At 41.7% G+C, this 25,565-nt stretch overlaps 2 protein-coding genes across 5 annotated transcripts in view; one reads left to right on the top strand and one right to left on the bottom strand.

Annotated features, from left to right (window-relative positions):
• LOC122564369 (putative thiopurine S-methyltransferase) overlaps window positions 1-21,111 on the bottom strand; it is a 46,438-nt gene extending 25,327 nt beyond the window's left edge. For all 3 annotated transcript variants that reach the window (XM_087978622.1, XM_087978620.1, XM_087978621.1), the window contains exons 1-3: window positions 20,965-21,111; window positions 3,363-3,501; window positions 380-472 (exon numbers count right to left, since the gene is read on the bottom strand). In XM_087978622.1, coding sequence (XP_087834748.1) covers window positions 380-472; window positions 3,363-3,499 — 230 coding nt within the window. In that variant the 5' untranslated portion in view covers window positions 3,500-3,501; window positions 20,965-21,111. The remainder of the gene's footprint in view (window positions 1-379; window positions 473-3,362; window positions 3,502-20,964) is intronic.
• LOC148141147 (uncharacterized) overlaps window positions 1-25,565 on the top strand; it is a 153,302-nt gene that overhangs the window by 78,211 nt on the left and 49,526 nt on the right. The window lies entirely within an intron of this gene.

Below are 25,565 nucleotides of genomic sequence, written 5' to 3'. Positions count from 1 at the left end.
AGTTTTAAATCTAAGTTAGTTTTTTTTTGTTAAGCAAAGGTATAAAGGAATGTAGGCTAAGAGGTGAGTGGAGTATGGCCTCTGATCTCATTGACCAGCAGAATAGGATCAAGGGGCTGAAGACCTACTCCTGTTCCTATGCTCCAATTTTAAAAAACAATATTTATTTTATGTCAGTATGTAGCAAATTACAAATTTCAGTCAAAACCATAAATGGTGCTGGCAAGTTAAACCTTTGAGAAAGGGTTCTAATAGCTGGGATTGCCGTTCCAAAACCCTGTGAATAATGTTGGAATAATGAAATGTTAGCGGAATAAAAAAAGTGCACCCTCCATTCTCAATCATTCAAATGTTTAACATGTGCCAGCCATTTGCTTACCATTTCATGTCCACTGCCTTTCCACAAAGTGGAAAAAAGATACGGATTTGCTTTCTCCCATTTAGCATAACATCCAGGTGTCTTTTCAACATTCTGCAGATTAAGAGCAATTAAAAATCAAGCATTATCTGACAGGTAAAAACAATTAAATGTGGAGGTTACAACTAGTTTAGCAGTCGTCAATATAATTTAAAGGTTTTCTACTTTACTCATAGATAGCATATTTCCAATTTTACACATTTCCTCCCAGTTGAAAGTGCTAGCACATTTATAGCTAATCTTTTTTCTCACAATCCACTAACTGTGTCCCCATCTGACAATTACTTGGATTTCTAAAGTGCAGGTTATTTAGGCTTACAACTTGTATTTTCACTGTCTCACACCTTTATTGCAACCTTGTACTTCTGCTTTTCTCGATTAAAACATTCAAGGACAGCCACGTGGCCAGGCAGTGTGGAAGAGAGATGCAAAAACAGCAAGTGAAGTGGAGGAAACACCACTCACTTTCACATTTGCAGCCAGAACCTCAGACACTAGCATCGTGCATACTTTATGGGGAAGCTTAGAAGCAGAATCTGCATGTGATGAGACATGAAGAGCAAGCAACATGTAGTCAGGACAGAAAACAAGTGAAGCGCAGAATTAACTATCACAGAGTATAGTGGATGCTAGTACATTGAATAAATTTAAAGAGAAGATAGACAGATATTTAATTAGTAACTGGTTGAACGGTTATGGAAAGTGGTAAAAACGATGACTGCAGATGCTGGAAACCAGATTCTGGATCAGTGGTGCTGGAAGAGCACAGCAATTCAGGCAGCTGCCTGAATTGCTGTGCTCTTCCAGCAGCACTGATCCAGAATCAGGTTATGGAAAGTGGGCAGGAGAATGGAATTGAGAATGGAGATGAGATCAGCTATGAATGGTGGAGCAGTCTGGAGGGCATGAAATGCCCACTCCTACTCCTAGTTCTTATGTTTACAGCAGTTCACTTGCTAGAGGGCAAGATCAGACAGGTTCCAGAATAGGACTTTGATGAAGTGGTTAATAGAAGGCTAGTGGTTACATACTGAAATGCTTGATGCATTGGCATGCCTGTCAGAAACCTGTGCTCAGTGTCAGGAGTGCTGAAGACTCTGATATAACACACAGCTTTCATTTGAGTTTGGAGCCCATTGCCAATTTCATAAGAACACCCACCCATCCATGATGCAGCACTGGGTCTATTTGCTGCCTCACAAGTTCAGTCCACTGTTGTCTAAAGTATTCAACTAGATGTGCAGGTCATCAAGGCAATCCAGCATTCTGTCTTCCAAAACATTACTAGGTTTGTTCAGGTGATGTCTCAGGAGAGTGGCAGTGGCTCAGTGTAGCACAAAGGACTATGGGCCTTTGTAAGACTGACAGCAATCACTTTCGCACCAGCATCACTCTGCCCAATGCCCTTGCAGTTTGCTATGAGCTGGCCACCTCAAATTGTGGCTGGTCATGCTATGCTGGCACCTTCTAGTGCCAGAACAAATCAAGGTTATCTTATAAGGCCATCTGAGTTCTTCCCCATTGAAAGCTAGCAATTTTTCGCCAATTATGCTGCAGCCCTGGCAGAGTGCTGCTTAGAAGCATCACAGCAAGCAAAGACAACAAAAACAAACATCAAGGAAATACACAAGATGATTTCTTGACTTTTGTATGCAATCATGGGTAGTTGAATTTACTAATTTCATTCAGAATTTCTTTTATTTTAGTATTGTGGTCAAGAGAATGCTGCAATGGTTTGTAACAAATAATGTACTAACAGATGAGGTTTGAGACTATTATAGTGATCGGCAATTGTGGCTGTAATCACTCATACAGATGGATGAGTCAATTAACAACAACCTTGCCACAAGAGATGTATTGGTTGCCTCCTCAATCTTCTCAGATGATGACTGTAGTTGGTGGCAAAGACTGTTCCTTCATTAATGGCAATTTTTTTTAAACAGCAGACCATGAAGAACCTTCTCCCACATTCTGCCTGGTGTTCCAGGGTTCCTCCAGAACAGTCCAAGCAGCAGTGTTGTTAAAGCATCCCAAATCCCTGTCTGTCTGTGTTGCTTGTGCCCAAGTTCCTCAAAAAGGGGATACAAATGACTACAATAGTGTCTAGGAGCAGGTATTTTCTATAGAATCTTTGCAATCAGGACCAAGTTCTTCATTGCATGCCATAGCACTCCCTATAGTCTTCAACTTTAAATGTACATACCATTAAATATTTCTACAAACTCAGCAAGTAGACATCAATCAGTAAGTAACTTAAAAGTGAGATCTTTAAATTGTATTGGGGAAGTGGATGGGGTGAGGTGTGCTCAGTGCTCTGACTGTGGTTTAGAGATAAAAATATCCAGAGCCCATACACCCAGAATGGCCGTGCTGATGACAAATCAGTGATCCACACTGCTTTGTTGAAGTTTCATGTTGGCTGCAGACAGCCCAAACAATTTCCAAACATGGGTCTTGTTTGATTACTGTGTGTGATCTACAGACATCAAACAATAGCTTGCTGATTGTGGGTCAGTAATAAATTAATTGGCACTGGTGTGATGCAGGCTGGCAGGGCACTGTTGGGGAGGGGTACGCCTGTGCCAAATTCTCATTGGTCAACTGCATGTTTTAAACATGAGAAATGGACAACGGGCTGCTGAAAATAACCTCCAGCAAACAACCACTTTGTTTGATTAGCATAGCTTTGAAAACTTTGTAAATTATTTGTATTGTATTGCAAAGATTTGTGTTACAACTTTATTGTTATACTCTGCTTTTATATGTTTGCAGCTGATGGTGAATGATTTGATTAGGAGAGGGTTTATTTGGTAATGTGACAGGAAAGGACTGCTCCAATGGTCTTTCATTACGCAAGGAGACTTGATGGACAATATAATACCACAAGGTGACTGAACCACAAAATTATGTAAAGCTTGGAATAAAATATGAATGTAGCACTTACTCATGGACTTCATTAAGGTGAAATCCAATTTGTTGCTTCTCCCAACTTGCAATCCAGTGTTCCAGAGTCAGGTCAGAGGGCTTCTTTCTTTCCAAAATGTCGAATGTCTTTCCAACAGCATCTGCTTCTGTAGACATGGCTGGGTTGAAAAAGTGGACATTAGATGTTTACACAAAAAGCAAAATATCAAAAAAAGACAGTTTTGACTGCTTCAAGCCAAATGTAATTCTCAAAATGTAATTTTTTGGGGGAAATTTGTTCAGAATTTCACACGTCTACAATTTAAACTCAAGAATTCCTACGGGAGAAAATATGGAATAAAGGTAATGGATTGAAGAGCAAATACACAACACATGAACACAATGCAGTAATGTACAGTACTATGGTATCTGTTGTCTGATAACTTAAATTGATACGAGGAGTCAGTAATCAGATTGATTGTTTATTTTCATTGGTATGCAAGGAGACCTAGTTTTATCACTGTGAACTATAAAACTAACTCTTGTGGTTTCCAGACAGTCTGTGCTTCATCCACGGCCAGTTCTAACTTGCTAACAGTGTAGCTTCTACACTCAATTTATCCAGCAAAAATCTATTGACTCAAGATTTAAAACTAAAATTGAGCTTGCAATATATAGCTTTTCATCGGAGTTTCACAATCCTACAACTACCGTACTTGAATTAAATGGCGTTTCATAATTTCTCTCCTAAATGATCTGGTTCAGTTCTTATCGGAGACTCCGCCAGCACAGGAAACACAGAATACACTACTTGGAACGTATTGTCAAAGATCCAGTGGAAATTATCCTCATATCATGCTTTTCTTTAAAAGACAGTCCATAAGCAGTCCTTATGTGAATATGAAGATATCAAGACAGTCCTAGGATCCATGCAATTCCAACAGCATTCAAGAAACTCAACACATTCCAGGGAAAATGCATGCTGCTAGGCTGGCACCCAACCCTCTGGTGCCACAGCTATCAAGGTCAGCCTGTGAGCCCATCTGAGGTCTACCTCATTGAAAGTTAGCAGCATTCCACCAGTTATGCTGCAGCCCCTAGCACAGTGCTGCGTAACAGCACCAACAGCAGGCAAAGGCAACATTGAAAACAAACATCAAGGGAATGCAAAAGGTAATTACATTTGCATGCAGTCATGGACAGGTCAATTTATTAATTTCATTCAGAAACTGATTGTGGCTTTTTACTTAGCATTGTGGTCAAGAAGATGGCTGCAATGATTAGTAACAAATGGATAATTAGGTACGAGACTTGGTGAATGGGAGAATTGTGACTAATCACAGGTACAGTTGGATGGGTCAATTATCAACAACTTTGCCACAAAGGAGTTTTGCTGGTTGCCACCTCTATCTTCTCAGATGATCACTTTATAGGTGAAGAGGATTGGTCTTCAAGAGAGCAAACCTTGACAGCTGACCATGCAGAAGCTTGCCCAACATTCTGCCTGGTGCTCCCGACACCAGTAGCAGCTGTGTATAACTTTTAAAAGATGCACCTGAACTATTTACCACAACTCCTTCAACAGCACTTTTCAAACTCATGACCTCTACCATCTCGAAAGACCATGGCAGCAGATACATGGCGTCACTGCCATCTTTGGGTGTTTCTCCAAGCCACTCACTATCCTGGCTTGTAAACATATCACCATTCCTTCACTTTCAGTGGGTCACATTTCTGGAACCCCATGAACTATTGCAATTTAAGAAGGCAACTCACCAACGGAAATTAGGGATGGGCAACACATGCTGGCTAAGCCTGTGGTTCCCACATCCTGTAAACAAATTTAAAAAAAACAGAACTACAAATTATATGGAGGAAAACTATTAATGTGGTCTTTTTGGGATGAGTGACCTGTTTCCAGCTCTTGATCTTTGTATAAGCAGGATGACAAATTCTACTAGCGATTGTAAATATATGGCTTAGTTTGAGGCATTCAGAAGCCTTTAATGATAGATTTGTTTCAGTACTTATAATACAATGTTATACTTAACCATTAACTAGCACAGTGTGTAGTGTAACCCTTGTATGTACGAACAGACAGTGGAAAAGTACTGAGTACATCTGACTTGTAAAGATATGCTGATGTAAACACACAATAGGAATGACTTTTAATAAAGAGCAGTGTGTACTGGCGGCCTTGGTAGCGGATGGGAGAGCGAGACAGACAGCGGGGGTGTTGCCGCCCTGTGAGTGCAGATGCAGGACATGTTGTAAGCTGTGGTTAAAAAAAGCAAGAACTATTTCGCGCCACCTCCTGCAGAAGGAGGTCACATGGGGTCAGATATTCAGGAACACGAGAAGGCGGAGAATGGAGTCAGGTCAACAGTCAGTCAAGAAGACAACCACACCTCAATGCTTGCACAATGTTCTGTGATTACATGACGTTTTGTACTGTATAAAAGACTGGGTCAGGGGCAGGATAGGGGTCAGACTTCGTGAACTGACACACTCTGCTGTTTGTCAGGGATGGGAAGGTCGAGACCCAGAGCTCTGTATACTTTATCCACTTACTGCTAAAATGAACTAAAAGTGTGAGACCGAATATCTTCTCCTATTGCTTCATTTAAAGAACATGCAGGACTTGGCTCACACATAGAAGAAAGTAAATTGGTAGATTGAGCCAAAGTCCGACACGATTGGTAAAAACAAGGACTGCTGGAAACCAGATTCTAGATTAGAGTGGTGCTGGAAAAGCACAGCAGTTCAGGCAGCATCCTAGCAGGAAAATCGACGTTTTGGGCAGGATCCCTTCATCAGGAATACTCCTGATGAAGGGCTTTTGCCTGAAACGTCGATTTTCCTGCTCCTTGGATGCTGCCTGAACTGCTGTGCTTTTCCAGCACCACTCTACTAGTGATTGGGACAAAGGTAAACATTTAAATGTGTCAATCGCGGATTCTACCACAGCATTACCACCTCTAAGCACAAAGCTTATGCAGTCAGGCTCTCCTCCAGGATTTCATAGGATCACAGAATTATTATAGCATGTAGCTATTTGGTCCATCTTATCCTGCCAAGATGAACAATGTACCTTGTGCAGTTCCCCAGCATATTCTTCCTTATCAGATAGTAATCTGATTTTCTCCTTTAATTGAAGCTGCGTCCATCAGATTCTCAGGAAGCACATTCCAGATGTTAAATGTTCATTGGATGAGACTTTTCTCTTCATGTCTCCATTACTTCTTTGGAAATCATCTTAAGTGTGTGCCCAAAAGTCATAAAAACTATTTATAAATGTAAGTTTTATGACTAATTAGCTTAATTCCATTTTCTGAGCAATATAAACAGTACACAGGGAATGTCCTCTTGATTGTAGCATATATGGACTTTCATTAGATGAGTTAAGGTTAATAAATTTATGGAATTGTAAGCAAATTATGGACCTGGTTAAGAGGCACCTCACAACAGTGTGTTGGGGCTTTAACTTTTCATCACATTTATTTATGACTTAGTGTGCTGATGATAGAAAATTTGTCGACATAGTATGCATCTAATTTAGTTGGGAGCTTAAAAGTTCAAAGGCACACTTATAGATTGAGTGGGAAAAACTATGGAAGATGGATTTCAATGCAATTAAGTAAAAGCCGATCATTTTTAGATCAAAACAGGATAGACCGGATTTTTTAAAATATGGGAAACTTAAGATCTACAGAAACTCCAAGAGATTTAGGTGTCTATGGACAGACAGCACTGAAATGTAGAAAGTCAAGTACAAAAGAAAAATCACCAATACCAATGGAATGTCATTTTTACAACTGGAGGTGTACAATATAACAGAGAGAAAGTTTTGCTATAATCATATAAAGCACAGATATCATATTTGATGACTGTACTTTACACAGTTCTGGGAGTTGCATTTAGAAAAGATACATTAACAGGAAGAAATGTGGTACAGTTTTACCAGAACATTGCCAGGGTTCCCACTTTTCAGTCAGTAGACTTCTCAGACTGTATGGATATAAGACACCTTTTCAAACTGGGCACTAATTATGTATCTTCACCTCAATTATAATGGTGTAAGTTATTTAGTATATGGGAACAGTGCATGTAAAAAATGTCAACACTTTTTAAGAAAGTAGGTCTTTTTACTTATAGCAGCAATCTGAAAACTATTTCACTGATGTAGGCTGTGATGAAACAGACAAGGCAAAGATAAGTGATAAATGTAACTCGACTAACATTGTTAATGGCGTACATAGATAATTAGTTCACAGGTCACATCCACTACAAACCGCTACTGCCTAAATCAACATCAGTTTCTGTTCTGATCAAAATGGTCACAGATATGAAACTCTGATTCTCTCCTCAGACATCACAAGACCTACAGAGTATTTCCAGAATCTTCTGTTTTAAAGGTTGCCAGCATCTGCAGAATTTTGCTTTTATAGAACAGCAACCTCAACCACTTAGATGTTTAATAAACTCATAACAGATTATTATTGTAATTCAACAAATGCCTTCCTACAAATACAGAAGTTTGCTTCCTTCCAATTCTATTTCAGGATGTTCATATGCCCTGGAATACTTTACAGTCCTATGTAAACCCAGTCCAGTTTTGATTAACATAAGAATTTAAGAGATTGAAGTACGTGTATGCCTGAACCCGGATACCAGATTCAAAACATTAACTGTTTGTCTCTCCACAGAAGCTGCCAGACACACTGTTTCAGATTTCCAGCAACTGCAGTATTTTGCTTTCATTCAACTGCACATTGTAAACCAGATGCAGCCTGAATAATGCCCTGTGCAGTTGCTGTAATATGTCTCTAGTTTTATATTCCATCCCCTGCATGAAAAGGCCAACCATCTGGTTGCCTTCCTGATCATTTGCAGTGTCTGAATGCTGGCTTTGTCTGTTTCATCAACTGGGCCACCAAGATCTCTCTGTGCCGCCTCCAATGAAATAATATTCTACTCTTCCTGCTAAAGTGGGCATCTCATTCTTTTTTCATAGGACAACCTGCCCAATATAGCTATTAGCCTAATCTTTTTAAACTGCTTCCTTAAATAAAGAGGCAATACTGCACTCAGCACTCTAGATCTGGGTTCCAGGTTAGTATGCTGGTACAGTAGGTAATTAAGAAAGCTATGGAAAATTATATTATAAGAATTAAATATAGAAATTGGGATGTAATGCTTCAGTTATATAGGACACTGGTGGGACCACATCTTGTGTGCTGTGTATAGTTATGGTCTCCTTATTTAAGGAAGATTGCAGATATATTGAAGGAGGATCAAGGGGGGGGGGGGGGGGGGGGGGGGGGCGGGGGAGGAGGTTTACTAGATTTATATTTGGAATGAATGGGTTGCCTTATGAAGAAAGGTTGGACAGACAGGGCTCGTTTCCGCTGGAGTTTAGAAGAGTGAGGGATGACTCAACTGAGTTATGCAAGATCCTGGATGGTTTTGACAAGGCAGGCTGCGGAAAGGGTCTTTCTTCATGTAGTAGAATCATAGGCATTGTTTAAAAATTAGGCATCACCCCTTTAAGGGAATTTCTTTCTCTAAGAAAACTGTGAGACTTCAGAACTCTGTGTCAGAGGTGGGGGCAGTTCACTGAATGTTTTTAAGGCAGAGGTAGATAGATTCTCATTTGGCAATGGGAGCCAAGGTAGGTAATTAGAAATGTGAAATTCAAAAAAAACAATTAGATCAACCATGATGTTATTGAACAATGGAACAGATTTGTGGGGCCGAATTTAATCTCCAATGTAAACAAGTCCAGTCTGCTCTTAATTTGAATGCTTGTGTCTCACCAATACCCTGTAGAAATGAGGAATACCATTCCTACTTTTGCATTCAATTCTTCTGAACAGTAATATATTAGCTTTTTTAATTACTTGCAGTACAGATATGCTAGCATTTTGTAATTCATGCAGTAGCACATCCAGATTCCTCTGCATCTCAGAAATTTGTAATCAAGATTTAGTTTTGCATTTTCCCATAATAGAGACCTAGCTAGGGTAAACTCTCAATTTAAAAACTAGCAACAGAGAAAAGATTTATCCCATGCAGTTATCTGTAAAAATTCAAGTGGGTAAGAAGTAAAAATTAACAACTTTATTTCTTAAAGTAAAACAGAATAATTAACTAACCACTATTAACAATTTCTTTCTCTAATCTATCTTTTACCTTCTCTTCTATAATACTAGTTCAATAAAACTCCTGATTAAGATTTACAAAACAACACTTATTATGTCAAAACCAGGCAGCTGTAGGTTCTTGTCTTTGGATCTTCCTGTGTCTTCTTTTCTCCTTTTTAGGAATTTTTGTGTCACATGACTCATTGAAAAGGGAATTTTAAGAGAGTTTTTTTTCCCCCAGCAGTCTGTTACATGCTAGGACCTGGCAGTTCTCCTCTTAACTTTTCAATTTCCAACCCTCTCTCTTATACCCCAGAGCATCGGATCATGTGTCACTGGCTTTTAAGATTGTCAATATACTCAATTCAAACTTGATTGGAAATTGGTGTTCTTTCAGGGTATCATTTAAATCAATAAGACGATAATGTGTCTGGTAGTTCTGCTGCTTTTTACTCTTAAAAAGGTACACCCACACCTTCATAACATTTCCCCCCCTTAAGAACAAATGAACCACCATAATGAAAGGATGGCTTTTTTTTCCTACCTTTTAAACACATCACTGAAACATACCGATAACTTTCAGATAAGTTCAACTTTACTTCTTCCTATATATACACAAGACATTAAATAAAGACAAATCTCATCTAAACACAGTTAAATCCACGATAACGCAGCTGTGATTACATTCTTCCAACCCGCAACACTTATGATTTTTAAATTAGAAGTCTGTAACATAAGAATGAGACTGAGACTATTTCGTTGGAGTCTTATCTTTAAAAAACATTCTAAGAACGCAAGTGGATTCTGATCAGGGTACACAACCCTCTCTGATACAACATTCAAAAAGTAACCAACTGGCAGTTCAATCCCATCCTCATCTTCCTGTAGGAGTATAGCTCCAACTCCTATGTCACTAGTATTAATGGCAACTTTAAAAGGTTTTGAAAGGTTTGGTGGAGCTAAAACTGGCTTGGTGATTAATATCGATTTTAAATGGTCGAATGCCTCCTGGCATGGTTCTGTTCAACGAAACTGTGTTTTTCTTCAGCAAATCGGTTAACTGTGCCACTATACTGCTGAAGTTTGGAACAAATGTCCAATAGAATCCGTTAAGTCCTAAGAATCAAAGCACTTCTTTGAGGTTGGTCATGGAAATTCTTCGATAGTCTTCATCTTTACATTCTGTGGGGTCAACCTTCCACGACTGATGTTATGTCCCAAGGACGTCACCTCTGCTTTCACGAATTCAGTTTTATTTATCACCAGTTTTGCTTCTAGTTGTCATTCAAAGAGTTCTGCCAACTGTACCACGTGATCTTTCCAGGACTTAAAGATCACTACATCGTCCAAATCGACTGCACAGTTTGTTAACCCAGCCACAACTCTGTTCACGAGTCTTTGGAATGTGGTGGGTGCATTCTTCATTCAAAGGGCATCACCTTAAACTGATATAGCCCATTTGGGGTTATAAACCAGAATTTGTTTTTGCCATCTCTGATAAAAGGTAGCTGCCAGTGACCACGCATTAAGTCCAACTTGGTGACGTAACTGGTTTGTCCAACTTTCTCGATACAGTCCTCCAATCTAGGAATTGAATAAGAGTCAGATTTTGTAACAGCGCTGAACTCCCGATAATCCATGCAGAATTGTCCGGTTTGGGAACTAAGACTATTGCGAACTCCACTCGCTCTGACTTGGTTTGATGGTGTTCATGTCGAGCATGGCCTCCACCTCCATCTGGACCTGTTTGGCTTTGAGAGGATTAAGCCGAAAGGGGTGTTGTTTTAATCGGAGCAGTATTCCCTATGTCTACTTCATGTACAATAGCATTAGTCCTCCCCATCTGATTCTTGCATATATCCTTATACTGAAGTAACAAATCTTTCAACTCTGTTCTATGCTCCTGAGACAGATAGTTTACTAGTGTATCCCACTCCTAGAGGACAACTTCATTTTTAAATCTATTTTGAAGCACCTCAAAATATCATCTGGGATTTGATTCCTTACTCTGTGGGGCAATAACAAACACCCGTTTCTCCAGTTCTTTCTCTCTAGTGTAATACGGTTTCATCAGGTTCACATGACATCCCCGATACCCTTTTTTTTTCCCATCTGGCATCTTTACTAGATAGTTCATCTGACTCAACTTTTTCTCAATTTGATAGGGATCACTAAACCTGGCTTTGAAGGGATCCCCTTTCACTGGAAACAGTACTAACACATTATCCCCTTGGGAAAAATGTCCAAGTCTCAGAGTTTTTATCTGTCACCTGCTTCATTCTACACTGTGCCCTCTTTGGGTGCTGCTTAGCTAACTCACCTACTTGGTTTAATCTCTCCCTCACCTCCGATACATGATCTACTTGTGAGATCTCAGACTTTGGTCCTGTCAACTTTTCTTTAATTAATTTCAAAGGACCTCTCACTTCATGATCGAATATTAACTCAAAAGGGAGTGAACTAAGTAGATTTGTTTGAGGCATCTTTATTGCCAAACAATATGAATGGGATACCTTTATCTCAATCATTCGGGTAACCCTGACAGCATGTTTTCAACATGGTCTTCAAGGTCTGATGCCACCTTTCTAAAGCTCCCTGGATTCAGGATGATGCACACTGGATTTAAAGTGCTGTATACCTAAGCTATCCATAATCTCCTTAAACAGCCTAGCAGTAAAATTTGACCCTTGGTCCAACTGAATCTTTCTGGGTAGCCCATACCATGTGAAGAAAGCTATTGACTCCTCTACTACACTTTTTACTCTGTAATGGAATCGCTTGTGGAAATCTGGAAGACACATCCATTATGGTTAACAAGTACTAGTTCCCACTTTTAGTTCTCGGAGGGGACCTACCCAATCAATATGAAAAGGTTCTTCAAACGTGGGAATTGGCAACAAAGATGCTGATTTTATTACCATCTGTGGCTTACCTACCATGTGGCATGTACGACATGTACGGCAAACATTAACCACATCATTGTGCATTCCAGATCAACAAAAATGTTTCTGTACTTCAGCTGGATTCTTTTGTAACCCTAGGTGACCTCCTACAGATAGTTCACATGCTATCCGTAACGCTTCCTGTGTATGTTACTGGCAACACAATCTGGTGCACTTCAATCCATTCTCCTCTGCACTAACCTGTCGTGGTCTCCATTCCCATCTGAGTATTCTATCTTTCAGATAATAACACTCTGGAATATGCTCTGCCTCTTTCTCAGTGTATGCATCCACATATATCTCATTTAATCACCTTGTCTTGCTGTTGCAAGTCTCTTAGCTTTTAAGGACCAAATGCTTCTGTCTGATACACTACCTGTTCATGTTTTTCCTGCACGATTACATCAAACAGGGTATCTGCTAACTAAATCTCAACTCCTTCATCTTTCTCTTTACTTTTCACTTCATGCTGTGACTTATGAGAATGGGATCATGTTACCACACAGTCCGGGAAAATACCAGGGTATTTCTGTTTTAACTCCTCAGTTGCTTGGTCTTCTTGGGCTTCTCCACAACAGGAGATGTCACTCCCACCTTGGATCCTGCCAAATCATTCCCAAGAACAAACTGAATTCCTGGAACTGACACTGTCGACCGCTCTCACTGTTACTTCCCCAGTCCTAAAGTTGGCAACCTGCCTCAAGCAACCATAGGGGAACGCTAAATTTCTGTCCATCTATCCCACAAATAACCACACTCGGGTAACAGATCAGAAAGAGTGCATATTCGCTCATCCCTTACTATCAGTGACTTGTTAGATGCTGTATCTCTCAAAAATTATAACTTCTTGTCCTTCTCCCCCTGTTCTTTGAGTAAACTTTACCCACTGAGGACAATTCTTTGTAGAGATCAGGTACTAACTCCATACTCAGCCCCTGCCTGGGCTCTCCTGCAGCTCCTGAGCTCTTTTTGGGGTCTCCTTTACTACCTTCACTAATGGCACTGGCTTAGCTTCTTTTACCACATTCTTTCGCATACTGCCTTTCTTTAACGACCACTGCTGTGTCTTTACACGTCCCACTTTACCACAGTGGAAACACCTCATGCCTTTCACCTCCTTTCCACCCTCTTGGCCTAGTTTTTATCCTGTTGTAAATTCTTACTAGTGCTCTCTACTCTTGGTTTAGTAGTGTAGGATCTCCCCTTCTCCCAACTTCTATCCCTCACAGGATGAAATTCTGGCCGGAAGCTTGTCTCATGCACCAGCATGAACTCATCTGCTAATTCTGTTGCCCTTCTCACTTCCTGAACCTGCTGTTCTTCCACGTGAATTCTTAACTCTGAAACTGAGTTTTTAAACTCCTCCAGCAGAATAATCTCAGAGTCTCATAGGTCATTGTCTATCTTTAAGGCCTGCACCCATCTATCAAAGTGACTATGTTTAATTCTTTCGAACTCAACACAAGTCTGACCTGGTTCCTTCTTTGTGTCTGTATGCTTCTGATACCAATTCAGAAGCATTTAAAATAGCTCCTTAACCTCTTCATAATCTCTTGACACCTCAGCTGACAATGCAGCAAATACTTCACTAGCTCCGCTTACCAATTTAGTCTAAACTAGCATTGTCCATACATCCTCAGACCACTCCATTTGCCTAGCCAATTTTTCAAATGAAATAAAGAAAGCTACAAAGCTCAAAATGTGGCAGAGTTTTGACATATTTGTATATATCACTACCTTCTCTTTTAATTTCCATCCTGTTACTTTGATTTTGCTGACTAAGTTGCAACTTTCCAAGTTCAAATTCTTGCTCTCTCTTTCTCCTCTCTTTGCTCAGCCAAGAATCTTCTCTCTCCTTTATCTCTCTCTTTTTCTTTCTTTCTTCTAACTCCATTTTCCTCAATTGTAATTCAAGTTTTACTTCCTCCACTGCACTTATCTGTTTCTCTGACACATCTAAGTGTTTGAGTAATCCCTTTACAATTTCAGGTTTACTTTTGTCCTTGGTTATTTGCTAATTCTAAAAGTATGGCCTCTTTCTTTCCTTCTAAACTTTCTTGGCAAATTGAGAATCAAGTTCAAATCCCAGTCATTTCTCTCACTTTTAATTTAATCAACCCCACGCCACCAAAATTAAACAACTGTTTCACTTGCATTTCATTTAAAGATCTAGGACACTAACCTGCAAGTGTTTAAATCAACTGGGATTTTTCATACCCCCAAATCTGTCTAAACCAGTTCAAATCACAGACCCAAAACCCCAAACTGTTACAACACTGGGTAAACCCTTCTGCTTAATTTAAAACCAACAACACAAAAGATGCATCCCGTGCAGTAATCTGTAAACATTCTTTATATACGCCAAGAACTAAGTAAAAATTAGCAACTTTATAACAGAATAATTAACTAACCACTATTTACAACTCCTTCCTTTAACCTATCTTTTACCTTCTCTTCTATAAATAGGAGTTCGATAAAACTCCCAATTAAGATTTAAAAAACAACACTTCTTATCTCAAAACCAGGCAGCTGTAGGTTCTTGTCTTTGGATCTTTTGTCTTCATTTCTCCTTGTTAGGAATTTCTGCGTCGCAGGTTACTGATCAAAAAGGGACCTTTTGCAGCAGAGAGCGGCGGGAGCTGGGCGGAAGTGAAGTCGGAGCGCAAAGCCGGTCGGGAAGGCAAGTGATTGTTATTTGAGTGGAGAAGGAACCAGAGACACTACACGTGTAGTGTCTCCCACCCTCCCTCTTCCTCAAACCGAAACAAAAGGTAAGCTACTTAGTGTTCTTGTTTTGGAGACTAAGTGTAGAGTTATGGCAGCGCAGGCAGTGGAATGTTCCTCCTGCAGGATGTTTGAGGTAGGGGTGACCACCGATGCTCCTGCTGACTTCATCTGCAGGAAGTGCAGCCAGCTCCAGCTCCTCACAGACCACGTTGGGAACTGGAGCTGGAGTTGGATGAACTGAGAATTATTCAAGAGGCTGAGAGGGTGATGGATAGAAGCTACAGGGACATAGTTACGCCAGAGAACAGAGGTAGCTGGGTAACAGTTAGAGGTGGGAAGGGGAGGAAGCAGGCAGTGCAGGGATTCCCTGTGGTCGTTCCCCTCAACAATAAGTATACCACTTAGGATACTGTTGGGAGGGACGGCCTAGCAGGGGTAAGCTGCAGTGACTGGGTCTCTGGCACGAGGTCCGGCTCTGAGGCTCAGAAGGGAAAGGGGGAAGAGGAGGAAAGCACTAATTATGGGAGACTCTATAGTTAGAGGGACAGACAGGTGGTTCTGTGGACATGGGCGAGACTCTTGGTTGGTTTGTTGCCTCCCAGGTGCCAGGGTCCGAGACGTCTCGGACCATGTCTTTAGAATCCTTAAGGGGGGAGGGTATGCAGCCAGAAGTCATGGTGCACATTGGCACCAAAGACATAGGTAGGAAGAGGGGTGAAGAGGTCATTCAGGAGCTCAGGGAGTTAGGCTGGAAGCTAAAAGCTAGGACGGACAGAGTCGTCATCTCTGGATTGTTGCCGGTGCCACGTGACAGTGAGGCAAGGAATAGGGAGAGAGTGCAGTTGAACATGTGGCTGCAAGGATGGTGTAGGAGGGAGGGCTTCAGGTATTTGGACAATTGGACTGCGTTCTGGGGAAGGTGGAACCTGTACAAGCAGGACAGGTTGCACCTGAACCAGAAGGGCACCAATATCCTGGGAGGTAGGTTTGCTAGCACTCTTCGGTGGGGGGGGGGGGGGGGGATCCGGACTTGTAGTCCAGCAACTAGGTTAGCTGTTTTTCAGGATGTCCAAGATGTAGGGAGGCTGTGGAGAAGGTAGTACTGACAGGGAATACTTGCACATACAGATGGATTCAAGTGTGTATACTTCAACGCAAGGAATATCAGAAATAAAGGTGGGTGAACTTAAGGCGTGGATTGGTACTTGGGACTACGATGTTGTGGCCATCACGGAAACGTGGATAGAAGAGGGACAGGAATGGTTGTTGGAGGTTCCTGGTTACAGATGTTTCAGAAAGATTAGGGAGGGTGGTAAAAAAGGAGGGGGTGTGGCGTTGCTAATTAGAAGTGGTATAATGGCTGCAGAAAGGCAGTTCGAGGGGGATCTGCCTTTGGAGATAGTATGGGCTGAAGTCAGAAATAGGAAAGGAGCAGTCACCTTGTTGGGTGTTTACTATAGGCCCCCCAATAGCAGCAGAGATGTGGAGAAACAGATTGGGAAACAGATTTTGGAAAGGTGCAGAAGCCACAGGGTAGTAGTCATGGGCGATTTCAACTTCCCAAATATTGATTGGAAGCTCTTTAGATCAAGTAGATTGGACGGGGCGGTGTTTGTGCAGTGTGTCCAGGAAGCTTTTCTAACTCAGTATGTAGATTGTCTGACCAGAGGGGGGGCCATATTGGATTTGGTACTCTGTAACGAACCAGGACAAGTGATGGGCTTGTTAGTGGGTGAGCATTTTGGTGATGGTGACAATTATGTGACTTTCACCTTGGTTATGGAGAGAGATAGGTGCATGCAAAAGGGTAGCTTTTACAATTGGGGAAAGGGTAAATACGATGCTGCAAGACAGGATCTGAGGAGCATAAGTTGGGAGCATAGGCTGTCAGGGAAGCATGTCATTGAAATGTGGAACTTTTTCAAGGAACAGATACGTGTCCTTGATATGTATGTACCTGTCAGGCAGGAAAGAGATGGTCGTGTGAGGGAACCTTGGTTGACGAGGGAGGTTGAATATCTAGTAAAGAGGAAGAAGGAGGCTTACATAAGGCTGAGGAAACAAGGTTCAGACAGGGATACAGGATAGCCAGGAGGGAAATGAAGAAAGGGATTAGGAGAGCTAAGAGAGGGCATGAAAAATCTTTGGCGGGTAGGATCAAGGATAACTCCAAGACCTTTTATGCGTATGTGAGAAACATGAGAATGACAAGGACGAGGGTAGGTCCGATCAAGGACAGTAGTGGGAGACTGTGTATTGAGTCGGAAGAGATAGGAGAGGTCTTGAATGAGTACTTTTCTTCAGTATTTACAAATGAGAGGGACCGTATTGTTGAAGAGGAGAGGATAAACGGACTGGTAAGCTAGAGGAGATACTTGTTAGGAAGGAAGATGTGTTGGGCATTTTGAAAAACTTGAGGATAGACAAGTCCCTCAGGCCTGACGGGATATATCCTAGGATTATGTGGGAAGCAAGAGAGAAAATTGCAGAGCTGTTGGCAATGATCTTTTCGTCTTCGCTGTCAACGGGGGTGGTACCAGGGGACTGGAGAGTGGCGAATGTTGTGCCCCTGTTCAAAAAAGGGAATAGGGATAACCCCGGGAATTACAGGCCAGTTAGTCTTACTTCTGTGGTAGGCAAAGTAATGGAAAGGGTACTGAGGGTTAGGATTTATGAGTATCTAGAAAGACACTGCTCGATTAGGGACAGCCAGCACGGATTTGTGAGGGGTAGGTCTTGCCTTACAAGTCTTATTGAATTCTTTGAGGAGGTGACCAAGCATGTGGATGAGGGTAGAGCAGTGGATGTAGTGTACATGGATTTTAGTAAGGCATTTGATAAGGTTCCCCATGGTAGGTTTATGCGGAAAGTCAGGAGGCATGGAAGAGTGGGAAATTTAGCCAGTTGGATAGAGAACTGGCTAACCAGTCAAAGTCAGAGAGTGGTGGTAGATGGTAAATATTCAGCCTGGAGCCCAGTTACAAGTGGAGTTCCACAGGGATCAGTTCTGGGTCCTCTGCTGTTTGTAATTTTTATTAATGACTTGGAAGAGGGAGTCGAAGGGTGGGTCAGTAAATTTGCAGACGATACGAAGATTGGTGGAGTTGTGGATAGTGAGGAGGGCTGTTGTCGGCTGCAAAGGGACTTAGATGTGATGCAGAGCTGGGCTGAGGAGTGGCAGATGGAGTTCAACCCTGTCAAGTGTGAGGTTGTCCATTTTGGAAGGACAAATAAGAATGCGGAATACAGGGTTAATGGTAAGGTTCTTAGTAAGGTGGAGGAGCAGAGGGATCTTGGGGTCTATGTTCATAGCTCTTTGAAAGTTGCCACTCAGGTGGATAGAGCTTGTAAGAAGGCCTATGGTATTTTAACGTTCATTAGCAGAGGGATTGAATTCAAGAGCCGTGAGGTGATGTTGCAGCTGTACAGGACCTTAGTAAGGCCACATTTGGAGTACTGTGTGCAGTTCTGGTCGCCTCACTTTAGGAAAGATGTGGAAGCTTTGGAGCGGGTGCAGAGGAGATTTACCAGGATGTTGCCTGGAATGGAGAATAGGTCATACGAGGATAGGTTGAGAGTGCTAGGCCTTTTCTCATTGGAACGGCAAAGGATGAGGGGTGGCTTGATAGAGGTTTATAAGATGATCAGGGAAATAGCTAGAGTAGACAGTCAGAGACTTTTTCCCCGGGTACAACAGAGTGTTACAAGGGTACATAAATTTAAGGTGAAGGGTGGAAGATATAGGGGGGGATGTCAGGGGTAGGTTCTTTATCCAGAGAGTGGTGGGGGCATGGAATGTGCTGCCTGTGGGAATGGCAGAGTCAGAATCATTGTTGACCTTTAAGCGGCAATTGGATAGGTAGGTGCTTAAGCTAGGACAAATGTTCGGCACAACATCGTGGGCCAAAGGGCCTGTTCTGTGCTGTATTGTTCTATGTTCTAAGAGTTTTTTTTCAAGCAGTCTGTTACATACTGGAACTCCTCTTAACTGTTCAACTTCCCCCCGGTCTTATACCCCAGGGCATCAGATTGTGTCACTGGCTTTTAAGATTGTCAATATACTCAATTCAAACTTGATTGGAAATTGGTATTTTTTCAGGGTATAATTTAAATTGATTGTCCGAATTTGAATTGGTTTGTTTCTCCAGGCAACAATCTAATTGAGTTGTTTGACTCAGTGTTACATTGTTGCCTTATTGAGAACACTTGGTGCTGTGTCTGGTAGTTCTGCTGCTTTTAACTCTCCTAAAAAGGTACACGCACATCTTCATAACAGTAGCCTCAAGTTGTTATCAAACTTACTAATTTAATGTTTGTGTCATCAGGAAACTTAGTATCTTTATGCCTTTATTCAAGTCATTTACATATTCCCTGTGGCACACCACTGAGTACATCATGCTGACCAGAAAATTACCAATTGATATCTACTCTGCTTCCTGTTATCTAGCGATTCTTCTATCCATGCCAATATGCTATCCCCTATACCATGAGCTTTTATTTTCTATAATAACCTTTGATGTGGCACTAGATCAAATGCCTCTGGAAACCGAAGTACAGTACACCAGTTCACATTTGTCTGCAGCACATTTTACTTCAAAGAACTCCAATAGATTGGTTAAATATAATTTCACGTTCACAAAACCATGTTGATTTTGTTTGATTATCTTGAACTTAGTTCTAAGTGCTTTGCCACAATATCTTTCATAATAACTTCTCACATCTTTCCTATGACGTACGTTAAGCTAACTGGCCCGTGGTTTCCTACCAGCTGTTGTCTCCTTCCCTCTTCAAATAAAGGAATTACGTTTCGTATTATCCAACCAAACTGAACCTTACCAGAATCTAGGGAATTTTGGAAAATTAAAACAACAGTACGACAGTATCTGAATAGCCAGCGCCTTTAAGATTCTAGGATAAAGTCTAACAGAACTCAGGGCTTGGCAGCTGCAGCTTCAACAATTTATTCAATACCACTATGGTGAGAGCGACTTTCCTGAGCTCCTCCTTCCCCGTCTATTTTTTTTTTATTTACAGCTATTTGTGGGACTTTATTTATACCCTTTATAGTGAAGACCGATGCAAAATACCAGTTTAAATGATATGCCACCTCCTTATTTTCCAGTTTACGAAAAAATATTTACAGTTATTTGTGGACTTAATTGGACAGCCCCTTCAAAACAGCGGTGTAGGGTTTTATAATTCTTAACCGTTCCCTTGGAACAGTCGAGAGAAAAAGTCCCAACCTCTCTCCAGCTAGTTTAGCACAACCCAACAAGAGACTGTAATTGCCTCCATTCCTTGAAAAGAAAGTCAATAGCCTATAACGTGGAGGAGCATTGATGTTTCTATTTTCAATACTTTCTTGTGCCTCAACTCTGTCGCAATGGGCGATTCACTTTGCCTCCTGTGGAAAACGAGCTCGTCAATTGAACGGAACGTAGCCAAGCAAATGATGCGAAGCGATAATACCGTTTAAAACCAATGTTATACGCGTGGACGACGATGGGTCAAGGCTGCATTTCCCCGAACAAAATAAAAAGCTAGATCGTCAAATCAGTGGACAACAGGAAAGTTAACCAGACACCCGAATATGTGTCGTTGGACCAGAAATGATGAGTCCAGTCGCGAACGTTCAAAACTTAGGCAGGCACCAGTCACTCGCTGCCCAGTACAGTGCAAAGTGGAAGCTTGCAACCTGTCAGCAAGTGGCAACATTAGTTTTTTCTAAAATTACTAATTAAAATTATTAATGAAATATTCTTTTCTAAATACAACAAACGGCTGTCCATATATTTTCTACAACACCGATATTTTAGAAAGAATTAACTACCTGGTCTCCTGGAAGGCTGTCAGTTACGTGCTTTTTAATTCTTCCAAGTCTAAAGATTTACGTGATTCGAACTCAATAACATCAGTAATAAAACACACCACTTCTCACATTTCCGGCTTCCGATAACCGATACTTTCGAAGTGCCGTGAGCACCCTCTAGATTGGAGGAGTCCAGTCCCATGGAGATGTTGCAAACTTAACTGTCCAATGAAAACCCCAGAAATCGACCCTGCTTTTTTTGTTAGCAGAGCTCCGCTCGCAGGAGGATGTTGCTGCTGGTTATTCAGAGTCTACGTTGGGAAAGGACATGAATAGTCTGCTGTTGATGGTCACACTAGCTTTCGAAGCGTCGTCCCTTCACCATGTGGTTGCCAACAGCTAGTGCTTCCAGTTAAACCTGTTGGTCTATAACCTGGTGTTGTGTAATTTTTAACTTTGTACACCCCAGTCCAACGCCGGCATCTCCAAATCAAGACTACCACCGTTTCAACCAAAGCCGAGATTTCCCATGGCCAGACAGTGCTTTCTCTGGTATGGAGGGGAGTTGCGCATTGTGACCTACCAAATTCTGGACATGTGGAAATTAAAGATTTGGATAAGCAACTTCCTCCACGCCCAGAACTCTCTGAAAGTATCCGTTTGTAGTTGGACAATTTGGAGGTTGTCTACATTTAATAGTTGGCCAGGAAAAGCTAGGTAACTAAAAGCCTTGTCTAACTTGTAAGTAAAATGAGACATGAGATAGCTTTGGCAAATAGAATTAAGGAGAATCCAAAGGGTTTTTACAAATATATTAAGGACAAAAGGGTAACTAGGGAGAGAATAGGGCCCCTCAAAGATCAGCAAGGTGGCCTTTGTGTGGAGCCACAGAAAATGAATATTTTGCATCAGTATTTACTCTGGAAAAGGAAATGGAAAATATAGACTGTCGGGAAATAGATGGTGACATCTTGCAAAATGTCCAGATTACAGAGGAGGAAGTGCTGGATCTCTTGAAACGGGTAAAGATGGATAAATCCCCAGGACCTGATCAGGTGTACCCGAGAACTCTGTGGGAAGCTAGAGAAGTGATTGCTGGGCCTCTTGCTGAGATATTTGTATCATCGATAGTTACAGGTGAGGTGCCAGAAGACTGGAGGTTGGCAAACGTGGTGCCACTGTTTAAGAAGGCCGTTAAAGACAAACCAGGGAACTATAGACCAGTGAGCCTGACCTCAGTGGTGGGCAAGTTGTTGGAGGGAATCCTGAGGGACAGGATGTACATGTATTTGGAAAGGCAAGGACTGATTAGGGATAGCCAACATGGCTTTGTGCGTGGGAAATCATGTCTCACAAACTTGATTGAATTTTTTGAAGAAGTAACAAAGAAGATTGGTGAGGGCAGAGCAGTAGATGTGATCTATATAGACTTCAGTAAGGCGTTCAACAAGGTTCCCCATGGGAGACTGATTAGCAAGGTTAGATCTCATGGAATACAGGGAGAACGAGCCATGAACTGGCTCAAAGGTCGAAGACAGAGGGTAGTGGTGGAGGGTTGTTTTTCAGACTGAAGGCCTGTGGCCAGTGGAGTGCCACAAGGATCAGTGCTGGGTTCTCTACTTTTTGTCATTTACATAAATGATTTGGATGCGAGCATAAGAGGTACAGTTAGTAAGTTTGCAGATGACACCAAAATTGGAGGTGTGCTGGACAGTGAAGAGGGTTACCTCAGATTGCAGCAGGATTTGGACCAGATGGGTCAATGGGCTGAGAAGTGGCAGATGGAGTTTAATTCAGATAAATGCGAGGTGCTGCATTTTCGAAAAGCAAATCTTAGCAGGACTTATATACTTAATGGTAAGATCCGATGGAGTGTTGCTCAACAAAGAGACCTTGGAGTGCAGTTTCATAGCTCCTTGAAAGTGGAGTCGCAGATAGATAGGATAGTGAAGAAGGCGTTTGGTATGCTTTCCTTTTTTGGTCAGAGTATTGAATACAGGAGTTGGGAGGTCATTTTGCGGCTGGACAGGACATTGGTTAGGCCACTGTTGGAATATTGTGTGCAATTCTGGTCTCCTTCCTATTGGAAAGATGTTGTGAAACTTGAAAGGGTTCAGAAAAGATTTACAAGGATGTTGCCAGGGTTGGAGGATTTGAGCTATAGGGAAAGGCTGAACAGGGTGGGGCTGTTTTCCCTGGAGCGTCAGAGGCTGAGGGGTGACTTATAGAAGTTTACAAAATTATGAGGGGCATGGATAGGATAAATAGACAAAGTATTTCCCCAGAGATCGGGGAGTCCAGAACTAGAGGGCATAGGTTTAGGGTGAGTGGGGAAAGATATAAAAGAGACCTAAGGGGCAACTTTTTTTCACGCAGAGGGTGGTACATGTATGGAATGAGCTGCCAGAGGATGTGGTGGAGGCTGGTACAATTGCAACATTTAAGAGGCATTTGGATGGGTATATGAATAGGAAGGGTTTGGAGGGATATGGGCCGGGTGCTGGCAGGTGGGACTAGATTGAGTTGGGATATCTGGTCGGCATAGACAGATTGGACCGAAGGGTCTATTTCCATGCTGTACATCTCTGTGACTCTAACTATTAACCTGAGCCCCAATTTCCCCAACTAACCCCCGAATACACCTTCCCCGACTCCTCAAACTCCCACAAAGTCCGATCCCTCCCAGACCTGATAAGACCCCCGTTCTCAACAAAGTAACCCTTTTCCCCTACCCCAGACTCAATAATGCCTCCCTCCTCGAACCCAGTAACTCCCCTCTCCAGGACCCTACACCCCTGTCCTGAGGTCCTGACACCAGTTCTCCAGCCTGCACTTTCTCCCTCCCAGATTCAACACTTCACTTACAAGACACAAGAGTGCCCTTCCCCTTGCATCCCAACATCTCCTTCTATGCTCCCCCCAGGACATCACTCCCTTCCCCCAATACCTGCCATTCTCAGGATCTGACATCTTCCCTCCCCCCAGTACCCAACTCACTCTTTCCTACCAACTGACCTGAGAGTCTCTTCTCCTCTCCAGTCCCCTCAAGAGACTCAATACCTCTTGACCATGCTGACCTACCCTAAACACTCAAATGGTTACCTGGAACCCTTCCTGCTTGGCACCCTACCAACCCTACAGCTAACCCACGTGACACCCTTCCCACCTGGATTTCTAACTTCACACTTACACATTTCACAGGAGCTGCCAAAGTGGCTGTCTGTGCTGCTGGGCATTTAAAACATAAGATAGAGCTACCACTGTCATGAAAGTTAAAAATTGCACAACACCAGGTTATAGTCCAATAGGTTTATTTGGAAGCACCCATTTTCAGAGTGTTGGACTATAACATGGTGTTGTACGATTTTTTACTTTACACCCCAGTCCAACACCGGCATCTCCAAATCATGACTGTCATGAAAATGTGAGTGTGGCTTGCCTTATGTTGACTATCCTGCAGTACAAGGACACAGTTGGATTTAAAGTATGTTCCTCATGACTGGAATCATCTGTCAGAAGTGTGCAACTATTTCTTTAGAGAGAAAAAAAAGCACTGAGAGGCAATCTGACTGTGATTGCCAAATTTGGAAAATCTGACCTAATATTTTTCTCTCAGCTAACATCACTAAAGCAAAATGTCTAGTCATTTCCTCATTGCTGTTTATGTCCAGTTATTAAAGTTACTGCATTTGTTTTCATGCTAGAAATTACAGTCAAATCAGGCACAAGTAACCTTTTTGTTTAAAGTAGACGTTGATATCCCAGATACATACTGAGAGAATACAATCACAATAGTCTACTGTCTTGAACAAATAAATGAATCTTTACTATACAAGATTAGAAAAGCAAGAACAAACTATGACGTATATATATCTAAACTGTACTCTAACACTTAGAAGTAACAAGGTAAATCTGATTTAACAGATATATTCACACACTGCACTTTAAATAGTTAATACAGACAAGACAGATTCTACTCAGACATTAGTGATATTGTAGGTAAACAAACTGCATTAAAAATCTATTTCCTTTCAAGGATTCCAAAGATCTACTTTTGAAGATTTTGTTTAGAGCCCACTCAAAATCTCTCTAACTCACATTGCTTCAACAATGTGGGTCATAGTTTTAAGATGGTTGGAGGAAAGTAGAGGGGATGTCAGAGGCAGGTTCTTTACACAGAGGGTTGAGAGAGCATGGAATGTGTTGCCAGCAGCAGTTGTGGAAGCAAGGTCATTGGGGACATTTAGAGACTACTGGACATGCATATGGTCACATAAATTTGAGGGTGCATACATGAGGATCAGTGGTTGGCACAACATTGTGGGCTGAAGGGCCTGTTCTGTACTGTTCTATGTTCTTCTAACTACTTGCATCTTGCTGTTTTTCTATCTATCCTCCTGAGAATAAATTCCCAGCATTCCTGAGGCTGCTCATCAGTGGCACAATTTCAACTTTTATCTAACAGTGAGCTGAATTTCTCTGAACTCCAATCTTTCCTAGCTGTATCAAGAAAAGTTTACTTGTGGACTCCCTGCACTCTACTCTGAGCTATCAATAGCGCCCATGGGCTTTTCATGCCGATTGCCTACTGTGCTAACAACAGCACTTGTGATTCCTGAAAC

The sequence above is a fragment of the Chiloscyllium plagiosum genome, unplaced genomic scaffold, assembly GCF_037043375.1.
Source record: "Chiloscyllium plagiosum isolate Xiang-an unplaced genomic scaffold, Cpla_swu_hap1 HiC_scaffold_34, whole genome shotgun sequence".
Taxonomy (NCBI): domain Eukaryota; kingdom Metazoa; phylum Chordata; class Chondrichthyes; order Orectolobiformes; family Hemiscylliidae; genus Chiloscyllium; species Chiloscyllium plagiosum.
This window is presented reverse-complemented; position numbering and strand designations above follow the sequence as displayed.